Source organism: Solanum dulcamara, chromosome 4 (assembly GCF_947179165.1).
Source record: "Solanum dulcamara chromosome 4, daSolDulc1.2, whole genome shotgun sequence".
Lineage (NCBI taxonomy): Eukaryota > Viridiplantae > Streptophyta > Magnoliopsida > Solanales > Solanaceae > Solanum > Solanum dulcamara.
Window position 1 is genome coordinate 23,359,145 of NC_077240.1, and position 18,665 is coordinate 23,377,809.

Genomic DNA, 18,665 nt, shown 5'->3' on the forward strand with positions numbered 1-18,665 from the left:
CGGGTTTAAGCAGCGGAAGAAATAGACAAGAGCATAATTAAATAGATTTAAGAAAGAAGCAGCAAAAATAAGAGATAATATACATATACAACCCTTGAGAGAAGACAAAATACAAAATCTAATCCCACGACTTGATGGACGATGGTACAAAGCTACTAAAACGAGTACAGACTTCAAAATAAGCAAAATAAGTATAGACTTGTATCGAATACAAAAGAGTAGCCAAAAACTATATACATATAGAGACGAGTCAAACTAGGAATCATTAGCTCACCCTCAATATCCGAATATCCTAACTTCTATGCACAAGATCAACACTGTCGGCTGGTGCTCGGATCTGCATCAGAAAAAATAAATGCCGAATGTAGCATGAATACTAAAACAATGGGTGCTCAGCAGGCATCATAGGTTGACTGAGCTTGAAAAGTAAATACACAATGTAAAGCGATGAGTAAAATGGTATCAAGGAGGCAGGAAAAAAAGGAACAATAGCAATAAGTCTAACTGTGCACCTCAATAATCTAACACAAAGTGGAAAGATAAAGTAAAGCAGATAACTATAACCTAATTAGACCCCCATAAGTCAAGAAAGTACACTAGTATGCAATTGAAATAAAAATAACTCAAATAGACCCCCATAAGCCCGATGAGTAAACAGAAGAGCAAAAGCTATTTCTAGCTAAGACTAGATATATTTCAGGACTGGGGAGACCAAAATCTGGACACGAACTACGTCTATGTAAGACCCCAAAAGTCAAAAAGTCGAACAAAGAAAAATTTACAGAAGAACTGGCTTTGGTGCACTAGTCTACGAGATGGTCTACGGGCCATAGAAAGCCATAAGGACATCCGTAGAAGGGAGCCAAATTGAAAAAATGGTTGAGGAATTTTTGGATGGACGATCATAGGGTCCTTACAAGGTCCTACAGACCATAGACCCATCCGTAGGAAGTTCCTCAATGAAGTTAGGTTGGTATGATCTTTAATGGGAACCTATACAACCCATAAAGGTATCTACGAGCCGTAGATAGTGTCGTGGAAAAATACTTTTGAGAGTAGGAGGGAGTGACTATACGGATGTGTTCGACGGATCATAGTGAGTTTTAAGAACCGTGAAAAGTTTGTAGACCATGCCACCAGACCTTGGGAGGTTTTGGACTCCAGAAACCTATATGGAAGGTTATACGGTCCGTGAAAAGTTTCACAAGCCGTATACCTATCCATAAGGTGAAGACTTTAGAAAATTTATTTGGACTGCCCTCCAAGAAACCCTAGACGGTCCGTGTAGCGTTCCACGGACTGTAGAAGGCGTTCGTGGAATCTATGCTATAGTTAATTCTAAGGGCATTTCAGACATTTCTCATTCTTTTAATATTGAAGCAAGGGTGTTTTGGGGTATTTTTCTATGCCTATAACTACCCAAAATCCTTCAATAACTACCCATTCTCTCCTAAGCTCTCTCACTCAAAAAAATCTTCTCTCTAGTATTCTCTCCCAAGGGTTCTTCTCCAAATCAAGGATAGGGTTTCAAGTCAAGTTCAATCTCCGTTGCTTTTGGGTTTTGATTATCCAGGTATGTGAGAATTCATCAATGGATTCCTCTCATCCATTCGATCCTCAAAGATCTCAATTCTCCAAGTTCAATTTCACTCAATTCAATGAGGGTTTCATGTCAATTCTTCATGGGTCATTTTTAATTGATTTCAATCCATGTATTCTACTTCATTATACATGAATTTACTATGATATATATATGATTTTAAATTAATTTCATATGAACCCACGCATTATGTCTATGATTTTCAACTATGCACTATGAACTATGATCATGAAAGTTATGAAGGATTTTATGAATGCTTTATGATAGTAATGAATGATGTTTCGAGGATGTTTTCAAGGATGTATCAATGTTTCAATTCTCGTCAAAAAAAATAATACAGCCTCTGTATTTTGGGCATAATTTTTCATAGGATGATCCAAATTAGGTAATTCAAATTTCTGAGTAACCACAATATCATTACCTATAACTTTTTTGTAGATTATATTTTAAGTTTCGTAGGTTAAGTAGGTCAAATAAATTAATTGTTGTAAGATAGGATGCTGTGACAGAATAGAGTATTTATAGAAGAAAAATCATATCTCACTGTAGGATGGTCCAAATTAGGTGATTCAAATTTCTGAGTAATCACAATATCATTACCTACAACTTTTGTGAATATTATATTTTATGTTTCGGAGGTTAAGTAGGTCAAATAAATTAATTATTGTAAGACAAGATGTTGTGACGGAATGAAGTATTTATAGAAGAAAAATCATATCTCACTGTAGGATGCTCCATATTGATTGATTCTTGAATGACATGAAATTAGACTTCCATATATACAATTCTTATAAGACACAAAATCCTAATACGAAATTTATCTTGTTCAATTGTAGCTCTGAAAAAGAGTATTCTATTAAAGAGAACTCATCTCACCTACCATGGAAAGATCTAGAACCATTTGACATCATCCATGACATCAAAATCCTCAATTGAATTTTCAAAATCATCTTTTGTAATTATTTTTATTTATTGTTAGGTCACTCTTCTACACCTATAAATAGCCACCTTATTTCCTCATTTTATTCATCAAGCCTTCTCAAGCAACTCTTTTCTCTATACACTTCTTTACTCATTCTCAAATATAGTTTTAGTTCTTAGTAGTGAAGAAATACTATTTCGGTGATTCATATACTCCGGGTAGTACACAAAATGTTCCGGCGAAGAGAAAATCTAGGACTCGAGAGTGTTCATTAAATCCTTCGGTTCCGACTAAAGCTTCGGATTCCAGGTATGTAAGGCTTCAATGAGAGTATTCATTCCACTCTCATGCCTAAAGTATTTTAATTATATAATAAATTATGTTTATTTTTGTTAAGCTTTACTCTAAGTTATGTGGGTGTTTGTCCATAGGTTTTTCCACCCATGTAGTTCAAAAACTCTTTCAATTAAATCTCTTGATTTCAAGTAATATTTTCTTATGAGAAATTCTTATTTATTTTTCATAGCATGAATCATGGTTAAACTAATGATTATTGATCTATTTTGATGCAACATGATTTTATATGTATGAATTGATGGATTGCAAGTAATTTATCTATTTATCTCTTTAAAGGTTCTTGAAATTCATGGTGGGTTGGTTAAAACATGATTTTTAATTAATGAATTTCAATGTATTTATGCATATTTATTTACATACATGTTTGCAAGTTAAGGTGATTTGAACTCACCTAGTTTTACTATATTTTCAATGAAGTTTGACTTAAAAGCTTTGACTCCAAATGAATATTTATGAAAGCAATGTTTATAATCAAAAGGGAGTCGTATGAAAAAAAAAGAATGATGAAATGATATGAATAATGTATTCTTTATGCAATAAGGACAATTCTTGCATATTTGAATTACCAAATGTTTTAATGAGCTATTCTACCGAATATAATATTTTGAATTCTCAAGCTATATGCTATGACTATTTTGAAATATTAAACTATTCTGTGGGATTGACTTAGCACTGAATGGGTCATTGAGGTGGGATTCGGTAAGGGAATTCTAGTAGCAACCCCTTGTCTCATTAACTATGTGCCAACATAGGAGCCCTTGTAGGCTTAGGCTAATGGATCCATGAAAGCCCTTAAAGTTAAAGTTAAAGAAATGAATGAAGTTGACGGAGTTCTACCTAACAAGTAGTCTCTCCGGCCAACATAGAGGGTTATGTTGGATTCTATGTAATAGTTCGCATGGTCTTAAATGTCGGTTATGGTCATTTTCCCACAAAATGAATGTTTTAAAGGATATCTATATGATTTATTATGCATGCATTACATTATGTTCCATATTACATAAATGTTTTAATGTTTCCTCAATGTTCATGCATCCTTACATACTTAGTACATTCAAAGTACTAACGCATATTCTTTTGCCTACATGATATCACCATGTAGGGACCAGTGCTCATCCTCGTTCTCCTCCACGTGGCTAGTTGAGATTCCGTTGAAGACTACTTTTGGTGAGTTCCCATATTTCGGAAACAATACTCTTTTATCTTTCTAGCTTATGATATGTTGAGATATTTTACTATGACATTTCTTCTATTATGATTGAGGGTGAGCTAGGGACTTGTCTTAACCCCGTTAAATCTAAAAGTTAGAGGTATTGTTGGACATATGTAAGTTGAAGATTTACTATTATGATTTCCGCTTGTTTATTTATCATCATTACCTATGAAAGGCTAAAATAATACTAAGAGGCTTATTTGAGGTATTTTCTGGTTCCTCATTCGCCATGTCACGTCTAGGCCATAGGCTTGAGTTGTGACACAAACCATGGCTACTAATTGCGTCAGAATTAATCGGGAGTAGAAGCCGAAAACCAAACGAGGCTAAAACACTTTGGAAGATCTCATATCTATTTGTAACGCCCCAAATCTAAAGTCCCAAATCAAATCTTCTGAAGCTAAAAAATTAAGTTTGCAGAAATTTTTGGCATTTACAGGCAACATTTATGGAATGTAGATGGAATCATGGATCGTAGATGAGGTTCGTAGATCAAGTTTAGAGATAAAAAAAAGTTCTTGAATTTTATAGGCTCAGTCTACTGATGGTAAATCCTTTTAAGGACCATAGATGAGATTCGTATACCAAACTTCATAAGTAGAGATTTTAGCCTGAGTTTTACGAGTTTGATCTACGAATCGTAGAACCGTTTATGGGTCGTAGATATGCTCTTGAACCAAAATCTTAAAATTTGATATTTAGTTTATATTTGTGGACACCATTTATGATCTGTAGATGGAACCATGGAGCATAGATGAATTTCGTAGATAAAATTTTAGAAACTCAGAGTTTTAGCCTGCCTTCTACGAAAGGGATCTACGATCCATAGATAGAATCACGGATCGTAGATGGCTCTCGTAGATTGCCTCCAACAGTTTTCTTTCAGGGTTATTTTAATTTTTTTTTCCATTCTTTTAATTCTTATATTATGTCATTTTAGCTTATTATAAGTGAGATTAAAGGGAATTAGTCGACTAAAAACCTCTCCATTCACGCATAACAACCAGAATCTAAAATTAATACGCTCAAGGTTCCTCTCAAGTAAGAACTAGAGCTCTTCATCTTTAAGTCTCAGTCTATAAATTTAAGTTAGAGCTTTCATTCCAGATATGTGAAATTTCATCAATATATATCCTTTCACCCATTAAGTCCCAAAGTAAAATCATATTTTCAGTTTATGATTCTACGAAAGTTAGGGTTCTTATGCAAAACGTGATTCTTTATTATTTTCTCAGTCTCCTTCATGGATAGTTATTTATATGATTTCATCTATAAAATAAATATTTTAAATTGTTATTTTCAAGAACCCTCAATATACATATATTGCATATCTCAGATTATCAGTTTTCAGAATTTAAGATGCTTTTAGATAAAATGTCTCTCAAGTATTATCATTTTTTATCAGAATTCATTGGCTACTCAATTATTATTAGTTTCATCAACATCAATTAGTATTACTAAGTTTAATTGCTTTATTAGTTAATCAACATATTTTCATTGGGAGTATTACTTAGCATCAAGCGTATCCCAGCGAATGTAGGGATGAAGGCTCACCCGTCAACATGAGACCCTTAGTATCAATCCCTAAATCTCAGAACTTTGTGTCACCGTAGAATTATAAGGGCACCCGTCAGATCAGGACTGGCTCCTTTATGGACATTAGCTTAGTGGTATCACATTAGCTCAGATCAGCCTTTATATCCTAACAAGGTATATTGGACCCCTTTGATGAGGATTATACATCAAACTCCATGTTATAGTTCACATGGTTATATATCAATTGATCGTATCTCTCAGAGTTTAGTCACAAATGTTGCATGACATTGTAGTCAGTTATTTCAATTTTCTATATGTATTAGTTATATGTTTTACTACTTGGTCATTACATCATTTCATGTTATTCAGTACAACATTTTTAGATTCAGCATATCCAGTTATTATTTTTATCATGCGTATCCTACATACTCAGTAAATTCAAAGTACTAACCGTTTACTCTCGAACTATATTATTTTATAATATAGGTTCGGACGCTTAGTATCCAGCTCGCGGTTAGTATAATCTTCAGTCAACAGCAGTAGAGTTGACGAGTCTTCATCCTTCAAGAACAATCATTATATTAGTTCTTTTATTTTTCGTTCAATTTTCAGTCAGTTAGAGTTGCTTGGGGGCTTGTCCCAGTAACTCATTATAGTAAAGGATTTCAGACAGTCATAGTGATGACGGAACGGAAGTACTAGACTATCAAACATCTTTGTCAGTTTCAAAGGATGTTTCTGCCGAAATGATACGAAAGTTAGAAAGAAATTTTATTGGACAATACAAATATTAGTTTTATAAACAAGAACTAGTTCAAACAGAACTCATCCTAAAAGATGGCCACGTAGATTAGTTACTTTTTTAATATTTATAAATTGTAATACAAATTCATACAATTAAAATTTAAATAAATTTAAACTTAAATTTTAAATGTTGTTTTCAAAATTATAATTTTTGAAACTTAAACATATTTTTTTCTTACTTAGCTAAAAATGTTATTAAAAATCATAACTTAAAAACTTAAACATACATAATTTAAATAATTATTTTTTTTTAAAAAAAATCATCCCGCGTCCCGTTCCGTCTCATGCCATCCCATAAATTAGGTGGAAAGGGACAGAACTGCCGTTTCATTCTGGGAATCCCGACCCCAATCCCGATCGATTGCGGTAAAGGAATGTCTTGTCCCGTCCCGTCCCGTCCCGTCCCGTCCCGCCAGTCCCAGACCCGATCCTCCGCTACTCTAAGTATTTATTTGACTTAACTTATTTTAAATAATTTAAAAATTATTTTTAATTTATAAGCTATTTAAGATAATTTACCTTTTTTTTGCAGCTCATCAAAAGAAACTCTCCGTAGTTCAGATCTTACCCGAACCGGTCTCTGTCTTCCATCTGAACCGCAATACACCAAATCGGATAAATATAAACCCTAGCATCCAACAGAAACCCTAGTATCCATTGAAGGCGGTTGAAAGATGACACAAAAGGCAAATCTTTTCAAAGGCCAACAGAAGAAGAAATCAGTACCGAGTCGACATGGAAAAGCCCCTCAAATTCGCAAAGGTATATGTATTTTTTTTGTGTGTACTTACATCGTTTGTGTTATTGCATCTATACGGAGCTAACAACTGATTTTATTTATAGGGAAGAGAGCTGTGAAACCGTCAAAGAACACAAAGCAGATGGATGTCGATCGGGTGAGTGTTTTTTTAATCATGCCTTGTGATTTCTAGATGTATGATTTTTGGTATTTGATGTGCTTCCAATTCCCCCAATCATATTGAATATCTGCTATGTAGCAACATTGTTTGGAGCTGGTTTAGATGATTTTGCAACTTCTTGGTGGAAAATTTAAATATATGAAAGTTAACCTCTCAAACTTCATAATGGCCAAAAATCAAAAGGGAATTGAGAAAGGGGTATTTTGGGGATTGAAGGTGTGGGTAAGGTACAAGGTTGGGAACCATAATTGATTAGTTAAATGGCTTTGTCGGAGAATTGAGGTTAGTGATGACCTTATTGTCATTTTCTTATGAGGTTTGCCTTTGTTAGTCTTGTGGAGTTATATGCCTTATTTCCTCAGTTTAGGTCAATCAACTCATGTTCTTGAAACTTGGTTCTTTTGTTTGTATTATGGTTAGTAGTAGGTGTCCTTACTTTTCCTTTTGCTTTAATAAGTTCAGAATAGTGTGTGAAAAATTTGCGGAAGAGTCGTGGTTGAAGCTTATTGCTATGCCAAATAATATGAATATGTATGGTTTGGATCTGGAAATGTAATATGATACTGCTGCTAGGTATAAAGTTGTCAAAAGAGAGGAAGGTTTATGGAAAGAAAATAGTTAAAACTCTTAGTTTTGCTGGAAAGGGCTTCCTTGAGTTTCACAGACCATTCAATCTGGGATCTTGATTCAGTATTCCTTGATGAAACATGGAACCTGCATAAACACTAGGTGCCGTTTGTCCCCAAGTAATTTTTGGGAAAAACTTGGGAACTAATGTTTGGCCATATAATTTGTCATTACTTGACAAATATATTTGGCAAATATCCCAAGTTCCCAAGTTCTAGAAAAAGCTAGAACTTGGGAAGTTGGGAAGTTTTAAAAAATTTAAAATTACCTCAATTTTTTATATTTTATAAAAACACCCGTCATTTATTGTCAGAAAGAGATTGTTCGTAGGATGTGGAAAGATTTTATAAAAGAATAGTTTGTTATTACCTCATCCGGAACAGAATAGTTTGAGTGACAAGATTGGAAAAAAAGAACAATTTATTTTTAATTCGATTAATCTATTGATCTTGCCCATGTGTTATTTTGTTGTTGTTGTTGATTGTTATCAATTATGTTATAATAATTTTTTTAACAGAACATGTTCATTATAAAATGATAACACAAATTTATTGATATTTTTAATAATTTTTAGAACTTATGGGTACAAAATAATATATTTTGAAATAGTTAAATATTCTTGGGAAAATTTGTGGCCAAACGCATGGTGAAACTTCACCAAAAAATTACTTACCAAGAATATTTGGGAACTTGGGGCCAAACGCTAGCTTAAAGTAGTGTTTGGGGAGGGTGTTATAGTAGGATAAAACATCCAGGTTCATGTTCTTCTTCAAATAGATGCTAGACGTCAAACTGATCAAAGTTAATCTTTTTTGGTGAGAGATTTGCGAAACAAATTAATCTGCTCAACTTTGAGTCATTTTATTTTATACAATCTTTGAGTACTTATATATAGATGCCACAAGCAGTGAAGTTTAGGGTTATCAGGAGGATATTTTTACTGATTGATATATTCTGTACACAAGGATAGACTGGAGCTCCTCCTCAAAAAATATCTATTTTACCCTTCTCAAAAAAGGATACTGGAGCAGAGAAAAAACCAGAATGGAATGCAGGACAATATGTAGTTCATTTCGGTTTTATCTTTGTTTTCTCTTCTGACTTGTTGGGTATATCCAGTCAATTCATGTTTTGTTTAGATACCATCACACAGGTTAAAGCCTTTGACATTTCTTAAAACTCCTGACTGCAGTGGCTTGATCTTTGTCAAATAGCTGTAATTTCAACTTTATAATTCAGTCAAATCATTTGCTTGACTATTGAACAGGTTTAAATGATAATGTATAGTGGTATTCTGCAAATGACAAGCTGACTCTGAGTTTCCAATGGTAGGAAAGTGAACTTGATTGACTGCCTTCACATTACAATTGTTTTAACTTAGCAAATGATTTAAGTTTGTGTCAATGTGAATTGTGGCATTACCTATCTATCATTGTCACACAGAAGCAGGCTTGCACTAAATATATTCATTCTTTAAATGTAGATGTGTTTGTCAGATTATCTATTGCACCAACCTTTTAGCATGTCTCACTAATTGAGCTCATAAAGTATATACGGCGTTCAGAGTTCCGGGTTCACTGATCTTTTTTAGTTTTAGTTCTAGTCTACTCTCTGTATTCCAATTTATATGATAAGCTTTCCATTTTGGGATGTCTAAATGTGTCTTGCATGATTCCACAAGTATCAGTATTTTATATAACATTTCTTTTAAGTTAATATTCTCGTGAATGTATTTCCTTGGACAATCATGTGATGTTTCCTCCTCATTATAATCTAGTTCTTCTTGAATAGTTTTTTCCTTTGCTAACTAATGACATACAAGTAAAACTTTAAAAACTCGATGCACATACAAACGTCACATATATTAGTATGCAAGGTGTAATAAGTTATTTTGTTGCTTCTTTGGTATTTTTTGCTATGTCGGATATGAAAATAACGTAGGTCAAACTCTAGGTGTAATCTCCTTTGTCTCATTATTCTGCATTGTTCTTTTGTGTGGCCAGGAATTGACAAAGTTTATTAATCAGTGCAACGAAGCAAAAGCAGCCACTTTTGCTACGAAGGATGGTGGTCAATTATGTATACTTCAAAAGCCTGAGTCCTCCAGTGGCGGTGCAAAGAAGTAGTGCCTTAGGAATCAATTGTATAAACAAAATTTTTGATGCTTAAGCTCTTCCTTTTCACTTTTTAAGACCAAGTTTTGAGTCTCTCTTTTTTTTTTTTTTTTAATGGATCGATCGAGTTTCATTGCTGGGTTTTATTTTCTTCTCATAACTCTCTGATTAGCATGTACCTTGTTTAAGGACCTTCAACTCCTTGTGGAGAATAGTGTGGCATGTCTGTAAAATGTTTTTGGACACTTGGTGTGTTTGGTCCAGAGGAAAACATTTTATGGAAATTTTTTGTCATGTGTGGTTGGTCAAAAATCATAGAATTTTTTTAAAAATAAGATAAATGAGTAAGGAAAATAAGTTTCCTTTCCATCTAGATACAATCATATTGCAATCAGTTTCAAAATAGTGAAAGACGAATAAGCCCAATATTTCCTTTGAAGAAAAATCATTAGTTAGTTACGAATATAATCAGAAGTTTTCAACCATGATGATCAGATTATACAAAAATATTGAATCTCTCATTTCTTCTAAGTTTAACCTTTTGGAAAATAACAAATATACATAATGCGCGATAGTAATTAATTAAAATTGATCAGTGTCCATATATCTATGAGTCTACTACTGCAATATCAAATATTATTTTCAGTAGGGCCAAATGAAAAAAAATATATATATGATATTTTCCGTTGTTGAGTGGTTTTCCTTTTTTATTTTATTTGCCATATTTTCGATTAACTTTACAATTTTTACGAAAATATAAATTTAAAACTAGTATCCACAGTTTGGATTATGCCAGCCTGTTAGATTTGTGGTGAGATATTTTATTTCAGTCTGGAAATATGCTTTTAAATGTATTGTTTTTCTTGTCTCTTCGTATATTTTAAATTTTGATAAATGTAGAAGTCTTTTCCTGTCAGTTGCATTAATAAACTAGTATATTAATGTCCTTCCACCCAACCACTTGCCATTATTTGCTTCTCTGTTTGGCTCCTAAATAAATTTGGGATACAGTTTATTTCAGGTTTCTCAACCTTATTCTCTCTGTCTTTTAATCTATCAACGGTCATATTGATCAATTAGGAAAATAAAAATGTAAAGATTAAAGATAAAAGAAAAATTACATATAATAGACTCAATTGTGAAACTATTTATTCAAATGGAATTCAACCTAAACTATTTACCTTTAATAGATTCATGATCTAAACTATTTACTTCTTACCCCACTTTCTTCCTTTTAATTTCGCGCATGACATCACCATCACTGTCATGAAATAATCCTCGGTGATACTCTTTCGGTATATTGATACCATATAGATATCATATAGGATTGAGCTTCATTTTTTGTGATGCTCCGTTGGTATGTTGATACCCTATTGGTATCATATAGGATTGACCTCTTCTTTTAAGAAATAAAAATAAAATAATTAAGAGAAAATTATTAAAATCACAATTTTATTTATTAAACTCTAAATTAGTAAATATATTATTTGTGATACTCCGTCGGTTTATTAATGTCATATCGATATCATAGAGGACTAAGTTTAATCCTCTGTGATGCTTCGTTGGTATATTAATACTCTATCGGTATCATGGTGACGTCAGTGCGCGAATTTTAAAATAAATTTATGTCATTTTAAAATTTAAAAAGGGTATGAAAATATTTGAGCATTTAATAGTAAATATTTTTCCTTTTTGGAATATAAGTATTATTTTCCCTTGTATTTATTTATGCATAAAGTGGAACGTCGTTTGATTATAGAAGTTCACATCAAATCTAGAAAGGTACTTACCCAAATGAGTTTATGAAGAATTGAAGATGTTGATACCAATTCATTCACAATAACACACTAAACTAAATTAACGTTAGTTTACGTAGAAGATTAATGACTCATCTATATATGATTATTGTCAATAGTATTTGAGGATTGTTACGAAAATGAGAAAGACCGGCCGGTCATCTTCGTAAAAGGTACTACTCCCTTAGTTCCAAAATAATTGTTATGATTTGCTTCTCGAAAATTAATTTAATTAATTTTTAAAATTAAATTAGATCAGATTAAGTCATTTTAAAATTAAAATTTAGATAAGCAAAGCTATACTAATAGTATTATGACTTGCAATTTTTCCTCAAATCAATGTTATAAAAAATTACATTTTAAAATATTAATTAAAATTTATATCATTTGACTCTAAAAAAATTATGACGAATATTTTGAAACAGAAAAGTAATAAACGTAATTTTATTTTCTTAAAATAATATATTTTTGAGTTTAAAAATTTATACATCATCAATATAAATAATTTTAAACTATCGATCAGGTCATCCAAATGGCTTCCATTTAGTACTTGTAAATGGGTTGAAATTATGATAAGGTGCGGACAGGCTTGACGATGTGATAGGTATATAAATATGAATATCCTTGTTCCTCTCTATCTTGATAATTATAATTCGATTCTATACAAATTGAGGCTACTTTTATCAATTTAGTGATCATATATGGTAATAGATCTATTCAAAATAAAAGTAAGAGTACAAGAAGTTTATGTTAGAAAAGACATTTTTTTTAGTGTGTTTCATTAATATTTTTCAAGATGAAAATGACTTTCCAATGATGGAGGAAAGTAATTTATTTTATATAGATTAAATTTTAATTTTATATTACTTGTTTCAATTAATATTAATATATTATTATTAATTTTTAATTTTTTTTGTAAACAAGCTATTTTCAGTATCGGTAAAATATCCATTAATAATAGACTGAAATGGTGGAAAGGAGGCACTTTCCATTTAGAATCAAGCGGCTCATTAAAAACACTCTACAATTTAATAATATTAAAAATAAAATATCTTGTATATATACATAATCGGAAAAGAGATTCGTAATTATTATTATTATTATTATTATTTAAGTTTTAATATAGTATATATTTTTCAATAATATTTTGGCATTCAATAATCAAACACCAAAAAGAACTTTTCATTTGCATGAATATTAAAAATGACTTTAGTTATACACAACAGACTAATATAAAATTAGTCTAAAAAAAGTTATATACACAGTAAAAGAAAAGGGTATTAGCTTTCAGTCTAAAAAAGAACAGGATAATTTTGTGTCTCACCAACCACCACCTTATTAGAAGCCTTCAACTTTAGTCTTATGTGTTGGGTCATGAATTATTTTATTTTTTTTGGTCATTGAACTTCAGAAAGCATGTTTATCCATAAAATTTGATAGTTTAACAAAAAGTTAATTTTAGAATTTGAAAAATTATCAAAATATTTTTCACTTCAAATAATTTACAAAAAAATTAAAATAACTTTATTTTTTATTCATGACTAAACACAAGTCTTATTTTCATATACTCTCTTTATCCCATTTTATATGACACTCTTTACTTCTTAGTGTATATTAAATGTCATTTTATTATTATTAGAAATAATTTTATTTTAATTTTTTTTTTTAATAAAATGATATCCATCTATATAAATATTTAAAAATTATTTTAGATTATAAATATTATTTATTATTATTATTCTTAAATATCGCAACCAATTAAAGTATGACACATGAAATGAGAAGGAGGAAGTATTATTTTTTACCCTTATATTTCTCTTTAAAACTCGAAACTGCTGCAAAATTTTCAACTAAAATTGACCACGTGCGAGAAACGGCCGCAGCCACAGATCGTGTAAACACGCTCCGTAAGATGCACGTTTGGAATGTTTTACCAAATTGGTCTGGGGGACTCTTGAGGTAAAGATTTTAGTAAATAAAAGCTATGGTGGAAAGCAATATTTTGATGCGCCAACCAATAGCATTAGTCACCACCACAATTCACATGCCAACAAAATCTAACGTTTCTCTCCTCCATAACGGAATAACATCTATTTTCATCCTTCTTCATCCACGCGCCGCCGCTCTCCGACGTCGTTCATGGGTGCAGTAGAACCTGTATGCACAGACAGCTCCAATATTTCATTTCATTTGTATTTTTTTGGTGATTAAAAAGTGAAATTGAGTTTTCTTTTTTTGGTTTCTATTGTTAGGTAGCTGAGGAAGAAAATGGAGAAAAGGAGACGAAGATACGAGAAGAAGAAGAGAGAGATGTGGAGAAAGGTGAAATGGATAGTCAACAAAGGGGATTTCAAAACCAGCCTCCACCGGAGGCGGCGCCGGCAGCAGCAACAGGCGGTGAGAATTTTCACATGGAGAGAATGCAAAGATTGAGTGCGACGAATCCTTTAAGGCTTGTGATGAATGCCGGAACTAGAGTTGCTTCTCCTTCTCCTTATCACGCTCCGCCACCTGCTCATCATCATCAACGCCGTTCTTTTCCTAATCCTTTTCACCACCGTCATCCTCCGGCTCCGGTGCCCGTGCCGATGCCGTCTCAGCATCATCCTCCTCCGGCCCCGATTCCGGTTCCAGCTCCGGCTCAGCACCACCCTTCTCCGGCACCTAGTCAGACTCGCTCCACCCCTACTACTACTCCTCAAGTATGTCTCTGAGCTTAACTTAGAAGACGTGTTTGGTACGATGGTAAATATTTTTCTAAAAATATTTCTGAAAATAAGTCATTTTTCAGTTTTGGTTATAAAAATAATATTTTTCATTTTCAACAAAAGTAGAAAATACAACTTAGTACTTCGTTTTTGGGCAAAAATTATTTTATATATAATTATTTCTACTTTTAACATTATATCACTTCTTTAATCAACATTTGAATATCATTATCATTTTAGAAATTTATTAAATATTTTTTAGAAAAATTAATTTATTTTCAAAAGTATTTTTCGAAAAATAACTTCTAGTATCATGGTGTACCAAATAGAGCTGATTTTTTTTTTCTTTTGTGTCTTCAAGTTTTCAGTTTTGAGTAAAATCTGAAAATATTTCTTCTTGGTTTTCCTTTTTTTTTTTTAGCAGCAACCATCAGTAATAACACTGAACTCAAGATCCTACACAAACAAGTTTTCACTTTTTCTGTTCGTTGTACACATGATTGGTGCAATTGGGCTAGTTTGTTTTCTTGTATTCAAAGGGATACAAGGTCTACTAGAAGCAGGGGAAGCACAAAGAAAAGAAAAGAGGCTATTAAAGTATTTTCTACCACAAGTAGAAGCAGCTTCTCTACTAAGCATAACACTAGCATTTATATGGCAAAAGGCATTGAGAATGTGGCCTACATTCATGGTTCATTTTATACTTTGGAGCTCTTTTATCCTCACATTATCAGCTGGAATCCTATTAATTTGCTTCCAAAGACCTTCAACTGATGGTGTTGGAGTTGTTTTTATCATGTTTGCAATTGGAAATGGATTGTATTCTTGTTGGGTGACACCAAGAATTAAGTTTTGTACAAAGATTTTAATCAAATCACTTGAACCCGTACCCAAATTTGGCGATTTGAATCGTCCAACTTATCTAACACTAGGTGCTGGATTTTTATGGATGTCAATGTGGATTTTGGCTGTGATTGGGGCTATAAATTTCTATTTCCCACCGTTGATTATAATCGCGTTGGTTTTGAGTATGGCTTGGGTTACTGAGGTGATGAGGAATGTAGTGAATTTGACAGTGAGCAGAGTGATTGCTCTGTATTATCTTAGAGGGATGCAATCTAGTACACAGTTTTGTTTCCAGAGGGCATTGTCTGTGAATCTTGGAAGTGCTTGTCTTGGTTCTTTGTTTGTTCCTGCAATTGAAGCTCTGAGAATTGTTGCTCGAGGGCTGAATTTGCTTGAAGGTGAAGATGAGTTCATGTTTTGTTGTGCTCATTGTGGATTGAAAATCATGGATTCTATCTTCAAGCGTGGTAATGGCTGGGCATATGTTCAGGTGCTTCGATTCTTTCTTTTTAATAATGTTGAGTATATTTGCTTGTATCTCGATTATTTTATTAGGTTTCGTTAGTACGAAGATGAAATTATTTTATCCATCAAAATTAATACAGATAAAACGAAATCATCTCGATTATTTTCAATCACTCATAACTCTTCAAGTTTTCTACTTTCTTTCCATTTTTCTTCTTTTATTTTCAATATTTATTGAATAAAAATGTTCTTATAAATATAATTGAGTTACTTGTGAAAGAAATTGTTGTTATTTGGGTTGACTGGTATTTAGAGTAACATCCCTTGAAATGGACTTCTTAGGATGCTCTAGGGATTTCTAAATGATGAAGTCTGATTAACATTCGATGTTGACTGTTATCTTATGAAGTTTTTTTTTTTTTTTAAAAAAAACATTATCCACATCTATATTTAAAGTCTTCTTCATACTCTAGCGTATTAGTAATTGTTTTGGGGGTTCATTTTCAATTTATAACATATTACTGGCGTTTGCAATTTATTAAATGTTGTATTTAACACATAGAGTTAGTAGTCATAATTCCCTCTCCCCTTGAGTGCGGTGTGAAATGAGATGTCAATATTCCTTCTGATGTGTTCTCAATTATTTAGACAAATATATATTAATTTTCTTCAACTTTCACTTTCTTTTATTTTTCAAAACCATACAGTTCACGATTTCTTATAATAATACATAGAACTCGTGCTTATTCAGAACTTTGTCATGTTGGGTCCATCACACAATAATTCAAATAAATAAGCTCTTTAATTATATACAGAGTATATGCAAATATTGACTGAAAAAATGTATTTCATTGTTTTGTTAGATTGCTACGTATGGTAAGAGCTTTGTGAAGGCATCACAAGACACATGGGAGCTATTTCAAAAGAGAGAAATGGAGACAATTGTAGATTCGGACATGACAAGTGCCATTTGCTTCCTCACCGGAGTTTGTAGCGGTTCCATTTGTGTTATTGTGATTGGTGCTTGGACTTTCACTGTCTATCCCAATTTCACCGCCACCTTGTCCCTTCTATCTGCCTACGTTGGTTACCTTATGGTTAGTCTTTTACACTTTACTATTGTTTTTATGTTTGTGCCTAATTGATTAGATTATAATTTTTGGTTTTGGTTGGGGGTGCAGACGAGGATTGCGATGGCTTTGCCTCATGCTTGTGTGAGTAGTTACTACGTTTGTTATGCTGAGAATCCAGATAATAGACTTTTTGACAAGACCATTCAAGAACGACTCAATTTAATCAAGTCTGATCGTGATATTATTGTGCCAACTCCTAGATCTGTTACTTCTCGATCTGCATGATAACATCACTTTTTTCTCAAATTCATCATCTTAGAATTGTAATTAAAGGTGGAGGATACTTACCATGTAAGCAGCTTTTATTGTCATATGCACATGTATATAAAATTATTTTTTGTCAACATAACCCTATGTTAGATCTTCATCAATTTATTGCAAGGACCAAAGGCTCAATTCAACAAGTGATGATGATGTGAAATAACCTTCAAGTTGGAGTGCCCACTCAGATTTTTCCAACAAGAAGAGGCCACGATGAGGTGTCTTTATGGTCCTGTCTTTTGTATTTATATAATAATTGATATACTTTGGGGATATTGTACTGTCGTGGTAAGGCCCCACCACTGTTTTATTGTCAACATCTTAGTTAGCTAAACCTAATGTTATTTAATTAATTAGATTTCATTCTTTACGTAATTATGTAAAGTTGGAACAAATTGTTTTTCATTTTCTTAATCACCTTGGATTGTTCTAATTGCATATTTTAATTATTTAGCTGCACCAGATACGTGACAAAACCTTATTCATATGATTAACTCTTATCATTAAAACACCAAGTCACCAATGTGTTAGAGCAGTGATAAAAAATTCAAATTTTACATTTTTTTCGTCGATCAATAGTGCCATTTCAAGTAAAATACCAATAGTGCCAAACTAGATATAATATACACTTGTGGTAATAGTTTTGATTTGCTGGAGGAAAATAAAATGATTCGTTAATTTAAAAATAGGGGTATAATTTTAGGTGGGAGTAAAGCGGAAATTGCATTAATCAAAATAGAACAACTAAATAAATAAATAAAAATAGACCAACTGTTTTTTCTGGATATTACACGTCAGCAGTCCACCAGATTTCAAGACATGGCACGTGAGGTATCAATAGAATGCACATGCACAATTGCTTTCACCTGCTTTTACTTTCTCCCACTAACCTACCTATTTTTTCTTTCTTATAAATGTGATATAGTTTAATTTGAGAGTCAAGTTTTTTAATTTGATAGTACACTTTAAAAAATATATATTTAGAAATTATTTAAGAAAAATGTCATATAAATTGAGACGAAATATATATATATATATATATATATATATATTTGAACTTTGAATCTACTAATTAATTAATCGTATAAACTTTGAACTCTATTAGTACTTGAATCTTTTGATTGTCTATTTGGAATACAAGAATCCTGGGGAAAATTGGTGACAAGTTTTGATTGCTTCCAAAAAATAATTCGTATTTTGTTAGACCATAAAGTCACGTGTAAAATATGGATTTAACAAATGATAAGATAGGTGAATTAATCACTTTTTGTTTCTATGACGTTGACATAAAATTCTTTGTGTATGTTGGTTTCAATATTCTTTTTCAATGTTTCTACTGTTTCGGTAAAAGTTTCAATTACCA

General features: G+C 32.1%; 2 protein-coding genes across 3 annotated transcripts; both read left to right on the forward strand.

Annotated features, from left to right (window-relative positions):
• Positions 1 to 6,973: 6,973 nt before the first annotated feature.
• Positions 6,974 to 10,377, forward strand: LOC129887007 (uncharacterized). The gene is made up of 3 exons (XM_055961936.1): positions 6,974 to 7,194; positions 7,276 to 7,328; positions 9,983 to 10,377. The coding sequence occupies exons 1-3, from the start codon at positions 7,107 to 7,109 to the stop codon at positions 10,103 to 10,105; spliced, it is 264 nt and encodes an 87-aa protein (XP_055817911.1). The 5' UTR covers positions 6,974 to 7,106; the 3' UTR covers positions 10,106 to 10,377.
• Positions 10,378 to 13,727: 3,350 nt separating this feature from the next.
• LOC129887008 (protein PNS1) lies at positions 13,728 to 17,735 on the forward strand. Of its 2 annotated transcripts, none has more exons than XM_055961937.1 (5): positions 13,728 to 14,046; positions 14,142 to 14,591; positions 15,019 to 15,933; positions 16,772 to 17,005; positions 17,090 to 17,735. In XM_055961937.1, the coding sequence occupies exons 1-5, from the start codon at positions 14,029 to 14,031 to the stop codon at positions 17,264 to 17,266; spliced, it is 1,794 nt and encodes a 597-aa protein (XP_055817912.1). In that variant the 5' UTR covers positions 13,728 to 14,028; the 3' UTR covers positions 17,267 to 17,735. The 2 variants fall into 2 exon arrangements, with proteins under 2 accessions (XP_055817912.1, XP_055817913.1); XM_055961938.1 differs by having other exon boundaries at positions 15,022 to 15,933.
• Positions 17,736 to 18,665: the final 930 nt, after the last annotated feature.

Excerpts from the sequence above, each read along its gene's own strand:
- LOC129887007 (XM_055961936.1), top strand. The coding sequence starts at position 7,107 with ATGACACAAAAGGCAAATCTTTTCAAAGGCCAACAGAAGAAGAAATCA. Across the intron at positions 7,195-7,275 it reads AGCCCCTCAAATTCGCAAAG|GGAAGAGAGCTGTGAAACCG; the intron begins GTATATGTATTT and ends TTTTATTTATAG. Across the intron at positions 7,329-9,982 it reads AGCAGATGGATGTCGATCGG|GAATTGACAAAGTTTATTAA; the intron begins GTGAGTGTTTTT and ends TTGTGTGGCCAG.
- LOC129887008 (XM_055961937.1), top strand. Across the intron at positions 14,592-15,018 it reads CCCCTACTACTACTCCTCAA|CAGCAACCATCAGTAATAAC; the intron begins GTATGTCTCTGA and ends TTTTTTTTTTAG. Across the intron at positions 15,934-16,771 it reads ATGGCTGGGCATATGTTCAG|ATTGCTACGTATGGTAAGAG; the intron begins GTGCTTCGATTC and ends TTGTTTTGTTAG.